Source organism: Suricata suricatta, chromosome 12 (genome assembly GCF_006229205.1).
Source record: "Suricata suricatta isolate VVHF042 chromosome 12, meerkat_22Aug2017_6uvM2_HiC, whole genome shotgun sequence".
NCBI classification, from domain to species: domain Eukaryota; kingdom Metazoa; phylum Chordata; class Mammalia; order Carnivora; family Herpestidae; genus Suricata; species Suricata suricatta.
This window is the reverse complement of record NC_043711.1, coordinates 23752236-23770287: the sequence shown is the minus strand read 5'-3', so window position 1 is coordinate 23770287 and position 18052 is coordinate 23752236. Positions and strand designations below refer to the sequence as shown.

At 37.8% G+C, this 18052-nt stretch overlaps 1 protein-coding gene across 1 annotated transcript in view; it reads left to right on the top strand.

The window, feature by feature from the left end:
* ERC2 (ELKS/RAB6-interacting/CAST family member 2) overlaps positions 1-18052 on the top strand; it is a 916748-nt gene that overhangs the window by 265311 nt on the left and 633385 nt on the right. The window contains exon 4 of the mRNA XM_029918083.1: positions 11303-11377. Coding sequence (XP_029773943.1) covers positions 11303-11377 — 75 coding nt within the window. The remainder of the gene's footprint in view (positions 1-11302; positions 11378-18052) is intronic.

Genomic DNA, 18052 nt, shown 5'->3' with positions numbered 1-18052 from the left:
CCACATTTAGTTCCTTGTATTTGTAAGATCGAAGTCCCCACTTCCTTGTTGACTATCAGTGGAGGACCATCCTTATTCTCTAGAGGCATCCTCTGGTCCTTGCTCATTTCACCTACATCTCAGAACCAATAGTGACATATTGAATCCTTCTAATACTTAGTATCTCTCTGACTTCCCCATCTGCTGCAACTCTCTTCTGCCTCTGGTCACAGGAATTTCTGAGCTTTGAAAGGGCTCAAGTGATTAAATTGTACTGACCCAAATTATCGAGGATAATTTCCTTATTTTAATATCTATAACCCTAATTATATTTGCAATGTCCCTTTTGCCATGCAGTGTAACATAGTCACAGAAAATGGGAGTGGATTTCTTTGGTAAGGGTCATTATTCTGCTGGCTACAGTCCACCACCTGGCCTCCAAAGATGCACATCCCTCCCAAATAACAAAGCATTCTCCCATCCCAAGGTCTACAAAGCTCTTATCCCAAAGCCCCAGATCTCATCTGAATCTCATTAGTTCAAAAGTCTGTAACCTCAGTTATCTAAATTATGTATGATGAAGGACAGGGTGTACTCTGTTAATTCTAATTCCTGAGGCACAAATGCCATCAGTGAACGTATGACATTAAAGAAAGAATTTATCTGCTCCCAACAGACAATGATGGGAAATGCAGAGATAACAGTTATAGACATTCCAGTTCAGATGGGAGAAATGGAAGGTAAAATGGAATCACTAGACCACTGCAGTTTCAAAATCCAGCTGGGCAAACTCCATTAGGTTTCAGGACCTGTGAATAATCCTCTGTGGTTCTTGGCTCTGCACTAAAAGCCTACAGTATCCAATTTTCTTAGGTGTTCTTCTATCCAAGTACTGACCAGGCCCAAGCTTGCTTAGCTTCCAAGAGCAGATGAGATCAGGTGTGTAGGCTGGGGTGAGTGAGCAGGATGCTGCTGACAACACCTAGCATTGTACTGTACAAGACATAGTGGACAGAATAATGACTGCTTAGAAAGAAAGACCTGAGGTTACCCACATGTACTCCTCAGTGAAGCTCTCTGCAGTCCTCCTTCCCTCCTCAGGCCTGGATGATTGCCTGTCATTCTCCCCTGTAACATATTGTTCAAAACTGGTGGGGTCCTAATAGGGAACTGAGAAACAAACCAGAAGTCAGATTTGCTTACCTGTTAAGATCTTAAATGTCTGTAAAGCATGAAGGAACCACAAATAGCAGTATAAACCAAGTGTTATGTTGGTAATTAAGGGTGTGAGTTTAGGTGTCAGACAGTGTGGTTACACTCTCAAGTCATACTAGCACTGTAATCAGGAATGCTGCTTACCTCTCTGAGTCTGAGTGTTTATAGTGTTCCCATGGGGGTGGTAACTCCTACCTATAAGGATGGTATGCAGATCCAGTGAAGGGCTAGATGGGAAGTATGGGGCTTGGCATATGGTAAGCATTCTGTAAATGGTGGCTGCTGTTGTTATTGCAGTCTTGTATTCTAGTTATGCACTCTCTCTTCCACCAGAAAATCAAGTTCCTTGAGACCTGGCATGATATTTCATTTATCTTTGTTATCTCTGCATTGTCTAGCATGTATTAGGTTCTCAGTAATTATTGAATTAAATAACTAAACTTTGTTGTTACTCCTAGGGCATTACTAATGCCACTGGCCAAATATTTGGAAACTGGCATCTTATTCTATTAATTTATATGATTCCCAAGATCATAGGGCCATGATAAATCTGTCAGTCTTTAATGCATGTTTAGGAAAAGGAGTAGGTTATGTATTAAAACAAACTAAGGGAAATATATGTGTGTAAGGAGTCATGGTGTATGATCTTAGATTCCCAAATGTCTATTTTTTGTGAATACTGAAAAATAATTTAAACATAAGTTAACATTATATTTGTGTATTTCCATGAAAACTGTTTTCCCATCTCTCTAGAATTTAAAGGCTTCTGTGTAAGACCAGGATTTTAATGAGGACCTATATGGCCTTACACAGTCTGTCTCCTCCCCATCCCTTACCCCTTGGGTCTCATCTCCTACCACTGTATTCATTACTTCCTCCACTCCAACACTGGGTAACTCACTGTACCTTGAGCCCTGTAGGCATTATTTCACCTCCAGTGAGAATGCCTGCATTAGAATGCAAGCTTCACGAAGGCAGGGATTCTGTGTGTGTTTTCCTGGGCACATAGTGGGCCTTTAGCAAGTATTTCTTGAATTGAATTTTTTAGGCAGACCTAGTGGCAATGCCTTAATGGTAGCAAGTATCAGACTATAGAACAACGGGCGGGAAATGCATTCTGCCAGGCTGCATTGTCTGATGTACTTTCAGGAATACTAATAGTCATTCAGGAGCAACAAAGATAATAAGTTTCAGTTATTGATAACGTACTGTGTGCCAGCCCAGGTGAGTACTTCATATGCTTATCTCATTTCAACTTCAGCATCCTGAGGAATATAGAAAATTCAGGAACTTGCCCAACATCACACACCTGCTAGGTAGAGAAAACTGGTTTTTTTTTTTTAACTGTATAGGATAAATTTTAAGACTTTCTGAGCTTTACCTTCCAAATAGTAAGGTTTTAGGGCACCTGGGTGGCTTAGTTAAGAGTGCAACTCTGTTTTGGTTCAGGTCATGATCTCACTCTTGGTGGGATTGAGCCCCGTGTTGGACTTTGCACTGACAGTGTGACCCTGCGTGGGATTCTCTCTCTCCCTCTCTCTGCTCCTCCCCTGTATGCACATACTCTCTCAAAATAATAAATAAAATGAGCATTCAAATAGTGAGGTTCATTTTTAACCTTTTTTATTAATTTGTTTTATTGTGTATTAACAAAGCAGTGGCCTATATGACTTCTGTCTTTGGAATCTGATTAAGGGTTTTTTGGATGGTCTGGTATATACTCAATCTGTTGAAATATTCCATGGAATCTTAAATGGAGGTCTGTAGGATCCAAAGTTCACTGTAATTGTAAATATATCATTTAAATCTTTTAGGTTATTTTTTTGAATGCTTTATCTGTCAAACATTGAGAAGGATGTTAATATTTCAGTGATTATTTTTCCCCTCTATTTCTGTATGATGCCTTACCATGTTTACCACTTAAGTTTTAATAATATGGGATGTTGGTACCATACAACTACTGTTGAGAGAAATCTCTTTAAATTTTCAAGTCCTCAAGAAAGGAGTGAAAAATGGAAGGTGAAATGAAAGGAGAAATAGGGAGGTAACTATAATGAAAGAAGCCCATAGAGATATAGGTGTCAGCTTCACATATCAATTCAAAGCCATGTGGTGAAACATGGGCAGTATAGCACAGTGGTCAAGAGCAGAAGCCTTGGAACCACACTGCCCAGACAAGTTCCCCAGTGCAATTCACTAGACTGTGCAGGTTACCAACCTCTCTATGCTTCCGTGTCTTTAAGTGAAACATGATGATCATAATTGTATATACTCAAGGAGGTTATTGTGATGATTAAGTAAGTTAATATTTATGAAGTGCATAGAAGGGTGCTTAGCACATAGTAATATATAAGTAACCATTAGCTATTACATCCTTCACATCAGATTCCTTTCGGTCCAAAGGTATTATAGAACTTCCAGGCATTTAAGCACGATGCCATTTATGCTGTTTCATTCAGTCAGTATTTATTGAGCATTTACTCTTTGCAGGCACTGTATTAGTTACTGGGAATATAACAGACGTACGGAGTCCCTGTGCTCATGGAGTTTACCACCCAATGGTGAACACAGCCATGAATCCACTAATTTTATAAGTTAGTGTAAAATCGCAGCTATTTCCAGTGAGATAAAGAAAAGGTACACAGTGCTATGAGAGTGTACATGAGGATGCAGGATGTAGACTAGTCTGAAGGGTCAACTAATGGTCTTTCTGTGACATATCTGTAATCTTTGGCTTTGTAACAAATACTTAGTTCATGAAACAACGAATACTTATTATCTCACAGATTCTGTGGGTCAGGAATGTGGAAGTTGCTTAGCTGGATGGTTCTGGCCCAGAGTTCCTCATGAGGTTTTTCAATCAAGCTGTTGGGCAAGGCTGAGGCATCTGAAGGTTTCACTGGGGTGGATGATCCACTTCTGCATGGCTGATTCACGTGGCTATTGGTGGGAGGCCTCAGTTTCATAGTGCATGGGCCTCTCCTTAGGGTACCTTCAAGTATCTTCATGATGTAGCAGCTGGATTCTTCCAGAAGAGGTGATCCAAAAATGTGAGCAAGAAGGAAGCCATAATGCCTTTTATAACCAAGCCTCAAAAGTCACATATGTCACTTCTCCCATATTCTGTTTGTTATACTGAGTTATTAAGTTCAGTTCAGAGTCAAGGGGAAGATATTTAGGCTTCACCCTATAAAGGGAATGTCATAGAATTTGCAGAGATATTTGAAATTACCACATGAAGAATTGTTTTTTCTGAGATGTCCAGGATGAATATTGAAGATGTCCTGGACTAGGATTGACAGACTTTTTTTCTGTAAAAGACTAGATGGTAAGTATTTCCAGTTTGCAAGGTCTTATGGTTTCTGCTGCAACTATTGAACTTTGTCACTCTAGCATGAAAATTATAGACAATATGTAATTTAATGGATATAACAGTGTTTCAATAAAACTTTATTTACCAAAACAGGTGGTGGGCTGGATTTGGCCTGTGAGCTGTGGTTTGCTGATCCCTGTAGACAGAAAGAGAACAAAAAGGGTAGAGAATTATTCCAAGCAGAAGAAACTGAATGTTTCAGAAAGAAAAGAACTGTTACACAGTTAAAAATTTAAAGATACCTAAAACAGATTTTTTCCGTATACTGTGTTTATTGCAACATTGTTTGTAGTGAATAAAAAGAGTGGAAAACATTTATTTACACAGATAAATTCTGAAAACATAAGTATTGTTGAAGTAAAAACCAAAATGCAAAAGCTTTGTGCAAGGTGGACAGCTGGCATTTATGTAAATTAAAAAAGAATGCACTCTATTGTTAAATTTATACCGTTTACAAGAACATACATATGTACTAAAAGCACAAAAAACATGCATGAGAAAGATACCAATTTTTATTTTTTCTGTTTCTAGAAGTTGGGCTACTCTAGATACCTCATAAGTGGGATCATTCAATATTTGTTTTTTTGTGACTGCTGTATTTCACTAAATATAATACCACCAGGGCTCATCCATATTGTTGTATGTGTTAGACTCTTGTTCCTTTTTAAGGCTGAGTAATATCCCATTGTAATTATGTACCACATTTTGTTTACCCATCCATCTGTTGATGGGCCTTTCAGTTGCTTCTGCATTTTGGCTGTTGTAATAATGCTTCTATGAACATGGGTATGTATGCCTAAATCAAAGTTTTGATGAAAGAAATGATAAGTTAAATAGTACCCTGTACAAATGTAGTAGCCTGAGGCTCTGTCCTCCTTCCATTCTCCCATAGCACGTTCCAGTCAAACCCTACTCACTCTCCATCAAAACTACTCGAGTCACTGTTAATAATGGCCTGAGTGCTGTTAAGTCCTGTGCTCTATCCTCTGGTCTCATCCTATTAATTTCTCAAAAGCAGTTGATCAGGTAATCGTTCCTGCATCCTTGACTCCTTTATTCCCTTGATTTCTGAGATGGTACACTCCTGGTTCTCTTCCTACCTCACTGGCTATTCTTTTTCACTGCTTTTTCCTCACTTTTCAGACCTCTTAATGTTGGGTCACCCCTAGGGTCACTCTTCTTTCCTCTCCTCTTCTCTCTATGTGCATTCCCCAGTTGATGTCATCTAGGCTCTCAGCTTTAGGTACTATCTACTGGTTGATCTTAATTTTTTATTTGTAGTTCTTACATCTCCCCTCAAATCCAGCTCATCTGTCCACCTGCCCACTCAGCAACTCCACTTGAATGTCTCATAGCATCACAGATGTAACACATGCAAAACTAAACTCTAGGTTCCTATAACTCCCACTTTTCCTCCTCAGTCTTCCCTATCTTGGTATTCCACCTGCATTCTCCCTGTGGTCCAGGCTGCAAATCATGAAGCCATCCTTTACTTTTCTCTTTTTGGAGTCTCCTGGCAATCTATCAGGAAGCCAAGTCAACTTCACCTTCAAAACATATCCAAACTCAGTTCCCTCTCTTTGCGTCTAGTCTGTCCTCCTGGTCCCAGGCTCTATCATACCTCACTAGGGTTTTCCAGTTGCTTATTACTAGTCCTTATGGTTCTGCCCTTACCTCCCTTCTCAACCCCAAATTATATCCCAGTCCAGCAGCCAGAGTAATTTTTTAAGGATGTGCTTTATATCATGGTTTGTCTTTGCTCAGAACCTTCCAGTGGCTCCCTGATGGTATGTGCAAACATTTTTGAACCAGGCTCATCTTCGAAGCTAGTGTCCATCTGCATTAACTCACTAGATTCTAGATTCTCATTAACTGCCAAGATATGCCATCCCAATGAACTACATGAGATTTCATGTTTAAAATTTTGAGTTCTTGGTATATTTCCATATTGGTCACTTAGAGCAACTGGTAGTTTTAGACCAGCTATGGCCAACTGAATAATGAAATTACGGGAAAATATATAACCTGGGTTTCAGTGTCATAGTAAGATATTCAAGTTTTTGATGCTGCCAATTTTCTTCTTTTATTCTGTTTTTAAAACTGAGAATTAGTGTGACTAGAAATTCCAACCAGAGATCAGCATTTCAGAGTCAGCTGCCTACTAAAAATCTGGTGTTCTTAGAAACCCAGTGATAGAGCTTCTCCTCTGGTAGCTTAGAGTAGGTAGGGGAGAGGTGTGCCCAAGGTCTCAGGCTGGGACTGTGGGCTCCTAACTCTCAACTCCCCATACAATGCTCTTTCCTCTCAGTGTTTTTTAGCCTGTAGTCTGGTTCAGAGATGATGAACCCCCAGGTACTGGGCCAGGTCCTATGAGCCAGCTGCAATGGTGCACACCATTTTGTTTGTATGTGCTTTTGTATCCATTTGTAAAGAGAATCCATACTTTCCATCTAATTCTTATAGACATCAGTGACCCAGAAAAGTATAAGTCCACTGTACCTGATTGAATACTGTCCTTTAAAAACTACCAGAATAAGTTAAGTCTTGTATTCCTTCATATCTACATCAGATGTTTCTTGAGAAATTCTTTAGTTAAGATTAGTGCATAATGGGTGGATCTTTCAGATAGTTAGGCATAGTTGAAGCACCCACCAACCAACACAGTTTACTGTCAATTTAGACAAATTCAGTAAACACTCACACACTAAAATCACTTTTATGATTCAAAAGCAACAAACAAAGGGCTAATTAGATATTATTTTTCCTTGTAGATATTGCAGTAGTTAAGGCAGAGAGGGCTGGGATCTTTACAGGGAAAGCCTGAAAGCACAGAGGCTAACTTAACAGAGGTTTATTTTTTACACATATCACCATCCCACGTAGGTCTTCAGTGACCTTCTTATATGGCATTTCAGGAACCCAGTCTCTTTTTATCTTGGGATTCTACCATCTTCTTGGGTCTTGGAGTACTTTACTTCTAGCCAGCAGGAGAATTGAGGACAAGGTAAAAGGTTTTTATGGAAGTTGAGTTCCTAATTTCTGCTCATGTGCCACTAGCCAGAAATAAGTCACTTGGCGCCATCTTGATACAGGGGCAGTGGTGTGGTGCTTCCTAGCAACACTCTACTTTAATGAGGAGGAGCACAAATCTTCTTGGGTGGGCAGTTGCTACTCTGCCACAATCAGAGTGAGTGTGTTAAGGATCATAAATCTCAGAGATTTACTTTCGGAGATGCAACTTTCAGACCACCCATGATATCTACATGTGGATTACAATCTTCACTTACCTGACACCTTAGGAATTAAGGTGATCCTCAGAAACTTGAAGTCAGGATTGATTGAAATACAGTGTAGTTAAGATAGGAAAATTGCAATTTTCAGGTAACTTGCGATTTTATTTTATTTTACATTTTAAGGTGTGACACAGAGCATAAGGGCCCAATCTGGATTTTGAGCTGGTTTATATTATAATGAAACTTGTATAATGAGAGCAAATAAAACTCTTTCCATTTTTGCAAACTATTGCTACAAGTTTAGCTTTTTTATTGCATGTTTATCCTTAAAAATGTTTCTGTGCTTAGCAGAAATTATAACAGCACATGCCTTTACCCTATGGTTTTTATTTTTTATTTTTGTTACTTAGTTGCCACTTAATTTTTTTTTTTTTTGCTTGTTTTATGCAAGCTTAACCTCTCTCTTCAAATTTTGTTATGATTTTTTTTCCTGGAATTTGGTTTGGCTATGGTATGAAATTCCCATAAATTTTTTTCTTAGCTTTTTTCATTAAGATGCTTTTGATGCCATATGGTATCAGGATTGGTGACATGTAAAGTGTATTTCTTCTGCCACTTACTATGGAGCAGCTCTGACAAGGGACTTCCTGTTCATTTTTTCATCTATGAAATTCCGTTGGCCCAGTATACTCCAACAATCTTGGAAGTAACATTGAGGGGTAAGTAGCTTTCTTTGGAGGTTGAATTCCTTATGTGTTTCACCCAGTTGTGTGCTAGAACTGGATTGTACTGGCCCACGAGAGTTAAAATTGGAAACTAACAGCTGATGTTATAAATTAAATTAATATGTTATTTATAAATTTATAAGTTATTTATAAATATGTAACTGACATGAAGACATTGTATTAAGGGGTGCCTGGGTGGCTCAGTTGGTTAAGTGTCTGACTTCAACTCAGGGCATGATTTCATGGTTCATGGGTTTGAGCACTGCGTTGGCTTTTGTGCTGAAAGCTCAGAGCCTGGAACCTGCTTCAGATTCTGTGTCTCCCTTTCTCTGCCCCTTCTCTGCTCATTCATTCTCTCTCTCTCTCTCTCTCTCTTTCCCTCCCTCCCTCTTCTCTTTCTCTCTCTCTCAAAAAAACCCCAAACATTAAAAATAATTTTAAAAAGATGTATTAAAACTCATAATTTCCTATTTTTTGTTACGTTTCACTGTAATCTATGTTCTTGAGGTTATTACATTTAGTTTGTCCATATGGTAGAAATACTACACAGTGGAGTACTGTTGTGCCTCTCTTCCCAACTTTGCATTCAGTGACACCACTTAGGTAGTTTGAAGTTGGCCATTGTAGGTGCTGGTTGTTAAATATTTATTAGTAGCCCACACAGAGGTTAGATTCTTCATAGCGTAATGTTGAGACGTGAAAGAGAGAAGCAGTGCCAGGGACATTGTAGATGCTCAATAAAGGAAAGATTCTTTTTAAAATATAAAATGATAAAATTTTTTATTTTTTTAAATTTTTTTTTGAGAGAGAGGTGGAGGAGGGATAGAGAGAGAAGAGAAACAGACTCTGAAGCTGGCTCCAGGCTTTGAACTGTCAGCACAGAGCTTGATACAGGGCTCAAACTCACAAAATGTAAGATTATGACCTGAGCCAAAGTTGGATGCTCAATTGACTGAGTCACCCAGGTGCCCCTTTTATTTTTATTTCTTTAATATTTTAGAATATTTTTAATTTTGGGGGAAAGGGGCAGAGAGAGAGGGAGACGCAGAAGGGAAGCTGCTTTTAAGGTCATTCCTTCAGAAAATCTCTGCCATTACCATGCAGTCTAAAAATGACCAGTGTTGCTGGGATATTTCAGACCATGGCCTCCAAAAGGACACGGATTTCTTCTGTCTCTGTTCATAAGATGGGTTTGGTAATACTTGACCCTGTACCTTCCAACGATATGTTAGGGAAAAAGATGTCTTCAGTGATGTGAGACTACTTTGAATAGTTAGGAAGCACTAATTCAAATTCTTCTCAAATTGGAGGTTGAGAAGTAGTTTTGCACAAGTTTGCTGTTTGTGCCAGTGATGACTTTGGGAAGAAAATATGCTATATTCGAGAGCTGTAATGGTGATTCTCCAGTGCTGGTCCCTGCACCTGTGCACCATGGTCCATGACCAAGTCTTCTTGGACCACTGGCAAATAAGAACAATGTAATGGGATATGGGCAAAGATTGCTTGTTTTATTGTCCTTGGAAGGATTATCATTTACTGTTGGATTCTGTTTTTCTGGCAACATTTACATTAATATGTTCTTTATCACATGGTGATGATAGTAGATGGTAGTGGTGAAATGAGAGTTAATTTTAATATCTTTCCTTGGAAAAAGCTAGAAATCATGTTGGTTCTCTTCCCTAAAACCTGTGGTTGTTTTTTGTTTATTTGCTTTTTGTTTTTAACATCTGTGGCCCAGCGGAATGTGAAGGACTAGAACTACTTCATGTTGAATTTAAATGATTTTTCTGGAAGCAAATAAGTCTTGTGAAATTACTCCATAGGTGACTTGTATCGGCAGCATGAACACATGTGAGCATGGTTGTTAACTGCTCTCTTTGGCTACTTTCATAAAACTGTTGATAATTATTACTAAGAAAATCAAAGCATAAACTGAACAAATCTTATCTTTATCCCTTCTTCTGCCAAGGCAACTTTCAAAGTCTTGACAGAACTGTTCTTTGGAGAAGAGGCATAAAAAAGTGAGCCTTCAAGGTTAAAATTGTAATTATTTTGTTTGTTTGTTTGTTTTTTTACCTAAAGTTATATTTGTCATGTTCCAGAAGTTGTTGGGTCTGCATCTGGCTTTAACCATTTTTGTATCGTCTTTAACACTGCTGATATTAATGCCAATTTTAATTTCTTGGCATCATGAGTGGATAAACATATCACACACAGATGTGATTTTGAACAAGTACTGAAACTGTAAATTAGGAAGCAAGATATTCACAGGGTTTCATCACATCAATTCACTCCAAAAAGTAACACAGTTGTACTGAAAAGGTTTTAAATTGCTCATTTCAAACCTACCTCAGTAGCAAAATGCCATGCGTGCAGTGGATTTGCAACCACGTTAGTCATTTTCTTTCCTCCGTTTCCATGCTGTGTTTGTATGGGGAGCACAGAGTAATCTAATTTAGTAAATTATGATTTGATGGCTGGGCAACAGCCCCAGTGTTGAACAGTATTTGGACTATGATTACTTGCTGGCTTTGTCACAGTTGACATTAATTATTGATGGAAGTTTCAGAAATAGCGCATGTGCCAGGAGCTTTTCACTGGAACGCAGGCTCCAGGCAGGAGTGATGCTAAGGAGGGTGGGGGAAGAGGCACCTGTGGCTTGTTTATGTCTGTGCACAGCGACACTGCACCCAGTAGGCTGTGTGGTACCTGTGTAAAGGTCATGGTGTAACGGAAGGATGAACCGTCAGGCTTATTTCTATCGTGTTCCTCCCCAGGAATTGCACCGAAGAAGCCAACTTCAGCCGGAGCCAGCCAAGACGAAGGCTCTCCAGACTGTTATTGAAATGAAGGTAGGAGCTATTCACATTTGTCAAAAATAGCTGTGCCTCTGGAGTTTGTTCTAACTTGAATGTGCCTAACTTAAACACTTGAAATGAACCTTGTGTTTTTCTCTAGGCACCCTAGTGGGTGCTTTTCTTCTGGATCTTTTTTCCTTCTTGGGTACATTTAATTTATTGGCCCTTTAATTAGGATGCTTTTTCTGGGCAAAAGAATAAAGGGCTCAAGTAACCCTTGGCTGAAAGGAGGTGGGTTCATTTTCAGAGCATGTCCAATGCTTTCAATTCCAGGGGAGGTTTTAAAAGGAAAATTTTAAATGTGTGCTTTAAAAGGAAATTTCTAAAGCTAGAATAATTTTTCCCCTTTTCATTCACATTACAATGAAAAGACACCTTAAGAAACTAAATTTTGGCAAGGAGAAGTTGACTTACATTTAGTGAAGTTGTTAAATAATTAAAACTATGCTATCAGCAAAATATGCTTTTCAAAGAATAATACTTTCCCACGAATCCAATATTTTCTCCTAACCAAGTCTGGAAGTAATAATAACTTATTAAATGCTCATAACATAGCTGTGGAAGTATAGAGATATGCTATTTAAAAGAATCAAACATCCTCCTGGATGGATTTAGGGCATTTAAAGAATAATAAAATAAATAATGACGGCTAAGTCATGATGTATGATTAAGAAACAGATCTAAATGAAACCCATTGCTTTGTCAGTATCTAAAAATGTAAATAAAAGTTTTTTACTTTCAGTGTTTGCCAGAGGGAAGCAAATAGTGTTTATCTTAAGAGTAAATAATCCTTGATTTAAATTGTTTCATGAAGAAAAAAAACATAACAATGATGTTTGCAATCTAATAATTCCATACTGAGTTTAACACTTTAGAGTTTCTTGGTCATCATTAGCCAACAGGAGAATTCTGAAGCTTGCTGATAGGATAGGATAATAATTTTTCTATCTTTTATAGCACATCATTTTGAATTGTATGCCAAAAAATTGCTAAGTCCTGGGGAAAAAGAAATTAACACCTGCTATTGAATTTTTGACATGTACAATTCTGACTGGAGATTTTTCTAAGGTGTTTTTTGTTTTGTTTTGTTTCTGTTTTGTTTTTGTCAATGACAATGTCTTCATCCAAGTGAATTTTTGTGGAAATAATATAGAACATTTGCTTTAAAACTGTATGTCCCCCAAGTGGAGTTACATGAGTCATTTGTAGCAAGTTATTTTGAAAAACATCATCAAAGGAACCAAATGCCAATAAGATTGAACAATACTTGCTAATCCTGGCTCATCAACTCATTTTGAATTTATGTAATTTGAACTTGTTTGAAAAGACACTTATCATTCTACACTTGTGGGGGAGTGTTTCATAACTGAGATTTCTTCCTCACTTTACATTGGGACCAAACCTGAAACTTGCTTGGGCCTTTTCTTTTTCTCTCTTTTTTTTAAAGAAAAGAAAAGAAAAAAAGAGAAAATATTTTATTTTATTTATTTTTTTTGCAAAGGGTCATTCAATTTTTCTTCTACCCACCTGCATACCTGCCACTCCAGTCTCTGGCACAGTTACTAATGGAAAAGAGGATGTATATAGAATCTATTTCCAAAGAATCTTCTTCTTTCTTTTTCTTTTAAAGAGTGAATTCAGGAATCTTTGGAGAAATCAGGAATGTTATCTCTCCCAGGGCCTTAAGCATTGTCTTTATAAAGGTGTCTGTTCAGACAGTTCATACTTTTTGGTGACTTTTAGAAGTAGAAAATCTGTTTAATTTCTATTTCTAGTATCATATGTTTTATTCGAAAACACTAAAAGCAGTAAATAAATACACTCACTTATGCTATCTATGTGGGAAGGGATAAATACATGATTTTTAGGGAAAATCCACATTCATATATAGTCAGTAAATTGAGTTTGGAGTTTTTCTTTTATGGATGCCCATGATGCTGGCTTGTAGAACACATTTTTAGGACAAATGATGACCAATATACGTGTCATGGAATTGAGCCAGAAGTTTTTCTGTTGTTTTGTTTGAATGCGTATTAATTTACAAAGCACTCCCTTCTGTCTTGTCAGTGGAGAAGTCTGGGTCCCATTAGCATCTATACTTCTCATACATAAATTGAGTTACGGAGGCAGATGGTAGAGGGCCATCTTTTCAGCCATGTGTGTATCTTGTGTCAGAGGCTATGATCTCATCTGATTTTCTATATTACATCCCTGTGAAATTGGAGGGAATATTAGAAACCCATATTTTACAAGCTTTAGGGTTGACTGTCAAATATAACTCATCATTAAACCTCATGGGTGGAACTTGAGACACTGTTGTGTTTGAACTTAAACACCTTTGGCTAAACACTGGTGTCATGTAGTGCCTTGGCAAAATCTAAGGTTAAAAGGAATTTTCCTAGAGAAAATTTTACCTGCAGTTTCAAGGAGATGTCATGAATTAAGGGCTAATAAATTACCTCTACTAGTCCCTTGCTTCTTAGAGAAACTGAGGGTGAACTTTTGACTCCACATTTTCCCCACATATACACTTTACATAAACTTGAGAAAGTTGTTTAAAGTGAAAATTTGTGAAACTTTGCCCTAATTCAAGCAGTTTTAGAAGTAGGGTCTGGTAGTTCTAGGAGATCTGTACATTCCCCTCTGGACTTAGACAATTGTGAAAATTGTCTCTATGGAAAAGCATTGAGGAGGGCCATCTGCCAGCATCAAAGTGGGTATAATTCTCTTGTAGCCATCACATCTGTGGTAGCCAGTTGAGCCAGTGGGGTTAAAGTCACCTGAATGAAAATGAAAGGAAACAAAATGAATGAAGTTATTTGTGATTTATCTTCTTGCAGGGAGCTCCAAGTTTTAACTTTGATCCCGATTTACTCTGGCAGGTATGTTCCAGGTTTGCAGTGGAACGCTGTGTGTGTTTCTCAGAGAAATTAGTTTCCTTATAGATGGTGCTGTTCTCCTCCTTTTCTTGCTTTTGTGTTTGACGATTCTTTACTAAGCTCCTCTTCTCTGCTCTTATGGTGAACTATTAAAAAAAAAATAGTAGTGAAAACCTTTTCTCCTTTTTTCTTCCCCCTGTGCTGTTAATTCCTTTGAAAGAATGTTTTAACCCACTTTTTTTTAATAACTTTGACATAACATAAGGAATTTCATTTTCTTACGTTCATCATAAAACTGTACCCAGTTTATTTTTAAGAAAATGAATTACAGTAATGACAATACTTGTTAGAAAATCTTAAAATTGTTTTCTTTGTTAGCTAGAACTTCCAAGTGAATGAAAATTTAATCAAAAATGGGGAAAGCCAAAAGGAAGTTCAGTGGCTCACTCAACTGGAGAAAAACAGGGTATTGCTTCAGGTATAACTTGATCCAGGAACTCCACAGATGTTAATGGATCCTATTTTCTCTCATTCCATTTTGTAGTTTGGCTTCCTTCATGTAAACCCATTTTCAGAAAGCCCCAGTCTGCCTGTCTGAGCAAGATGGCTACTGCAGCTTTAACAATTACAAAAGGGAAGGATAAGGAGAAGTTGTGTTTTAAAAAATAAGAAACGAATCCTGGAATAATGATAATTACTGAGATGGAACATAAACTTGACTTGAAACTTAACTGTCAAGGCTAAAACAAATGCACAAAACCTTCTAGTTCTCATTTGCTTAATAAATTAAATAGCACTTATTCATCAAGAAAAACAAACTTTATACTAGCACTAACTTCAGAATTTATCATATGGAATCTAAATGAGTGACATTAAGCATTTTAGTAAAAGTTGCAGAAAAGGTATTTGATTTGGTGAACTTATTATCTCAAGTGGATTAGGAAGCTAGGAGCATGATGTCACTGGGTGACAGTATTTCTGTGGTAACTGAAGTGAGGATTATTGGTATTTAGCTTCCCAGTCACATGACCAGCCAGGCATAAATGGTTCTTCTTCAGTAATATTTGCCTCCACCAGGCTTCTCTATGGGAAATGAGTAGTGAGCAATTCAACCTTGAGTTTGACTAAACAAATTGCTGATTTGTAGTTGTGCTGTTGATTAAAGAATGACTTTGCATTCAGGTGCTCCAGTGGTGAGGTAGATCTTTTGGTATTTAAACTAAAGACCAAGACTTGTGTGTAGGCAGATGAATGCTGTTCTGTATGGGGTGAAGCTGATCTGCAGTTGCATTAAATTTCTTTTAAAAGATATTCTGATATTTGATCAAATTCAGCTAATTCAGTTCCAGGATGCACTGAAACATGGAGAAGGTAAGAGCTACAGTGGCAACTTTCCCAAAGGTCACACAGCTAGGAAAGGAGAGATTTCAAATTCAAACCTAGGCCATTGAATGCATCCCAGTTCCCAATATGAACTTCATTTGAGTCCTAGGATCTAGTCAGGAACACCACTTCATGGCTAAAATGGTTTTTTTGGCTTTAGAGCCTCCTTAGGTTTATTTCTTCTGTCTTTGGAACTCTTACCTGTTTGAGTCTAAACACTGCGCTCTACTTGGAATGATTTCTTCTCCCAAGATGAGTTCATAGGAAATTTGTTTCAAGCCCAGTTTTTCTAGTCAGCCATTATGGTAGTTGCTTTTAAACCTTAAAACTTTGCCACACTCTATTTGTGGCTGTTAAAAAGAATAAGAGCAATAAAAACAAAAATACTACTTTGCACCACTGGTGACAACCCAGAGCCTGAATACCACTAACCACACATAGGGAGTCAGGTGTAGGGCACCTGGTATATAATAATCTGTGAGTAGGCATAATTAGCCCCATTTCACAGATGAGAAAGTTGTGCTTTAGGAAGGCTAAGTAACCTGCTAAGGTCCTACATCTAGGCAGTTGGTAACTGAGATCTGAATATAGATCTTTTCCTCCAGTCTACTCCTTCAGTCTGCTTTTGCTGTAGAGAGCCCATAGGTTCAACCGGTTTTTCTTTCAAAACTTACTTTGGAAATTATGCACTGGAGTTTGTATCATAGAATAGGTTGGGGCAGCTCATGGGACCTGGAGACGTCTCTGATATTTTGGGAAGGTGTGATGTGCTTTGTGCTACAAGTCAAGAGTCATCCTTTTATCATGTGTTATCAGCCCCCCAAATAGGGGCCCAAATATGTATCCTATAGCCAACATATGCCCTGTTTTCCCCCTTGTATTTTAAGTCTTGCCCTGAAGTCTTTATAATAGTTGGAGCATAACTCATTCAAACTTGCAAAGTCCTGTGTTTTTGATTTGTGCTATCCATTTATGATACCAGAAATTATCCTTTAGCTTATTTTTTTCTTGAAGAATTTCTTCATCTTCTCATCTTTCAACTTAAAAAAACTTTGTCCCATTTAACTATTTTCCTTAAATAAGGGAAAAAATGTGGGTTTTAAGTGATAGCCAGAAAAAGCAAAATGTCAAGTTAAATGTTAGCTCTGGTTGATATATAGTTGTTATTTGGAAGCAAGGAAGACTTAAAAAAAAGATGAGACTTCTTTCCCTTTTTTGCCCAAACTCTTCTTTAGATGTGTTTGAATATTTGAGTTGCCAGTCATTAATTCCTGCCATGAACAGGTTTCATTTGTGTGAATTTAACTCCTGAAGTTGAATCACAAACACTTGTGTTTACTGAGCAGCTGTTTTGTACATAGCACCATGGTGAACCTTTCCAAAAAATTGAACATTATTTAAAAAATTTTTTTTAAATTTATATGTTAATTTTGAGAGAGAGAGAGTGCACATGCATAAGTGGGGGAGGGGCAGAGAGAGAGACACACACACAGAATCTGAAGCAGGCTCCAGGCTCTGAGCTGTGAGCACAGAGCCCAATGCATAGCTACGAACCCACAAACTTAGATTGTGACCCCAGCTGGAGTTGGGTGCTAAACTGACTGAGTCACACAGATGTCCAAAATTTATATATTTATTTTTAAATGCCTATTTATTTGTGAGAGAGAAAAGAGAGAGAGCGAGCGAGCAGTGGAAGGGCAGAGAGAGACAGAGAGAAATAGAGAAGTCTAACCGCGCAGATATGGATTTGGGGCTTGAATTTATGAACCTTGAGATCATGACCTTAGCCAAAGTCAGATACCTAACCTACTGAGCCACCCAGGCACTCCTTAAATTTTTTTTCTTTCCTTTTTTTTTTTAATAATCTCTACTCGCAACCTGGGGCTTGAACTTACAACCCCAAGATCAAGAGTTGAATGCTCCACTGACTAAGCCTGCCAGGTACCCAGAGCACCAAGTTTTTAAGAGACTAATGGAAGGAAGTATATAAGCCAGGATTTAAACAATGACCTAAGAATGACAAAATGTGCTGCAGGAGCTCAGAGGATATCAAATGAAAGAGGGGCAGGGAATGATCCCTGGAGGAGGTAGCATTTGAGGAAAGCCTTGGAAAGTTGGCATGAATTTAAAAAAGGGAAGTGTATGGTTTATAAACAGTGGGAACTGTATGAGCAATGCAAGGAGACTGGAAAGTGTGAGTAGTATGTGGGGAAGAGCAAGTCATTCAGTTTGGTTGAGAGAAGACTTTTTAAGTTAAAAAAAACAATTAAAGGTCAAATAAAACCATAAGAAAGTGGGAGAAAAGAAATAAAGCTGAAATGAATGAAATAGAAATCAAACATATACTGGAGGGGAATACCAAAGCCAAAGATTGATTTTTTTTTAATTTAAAAATTTTATTTATTTT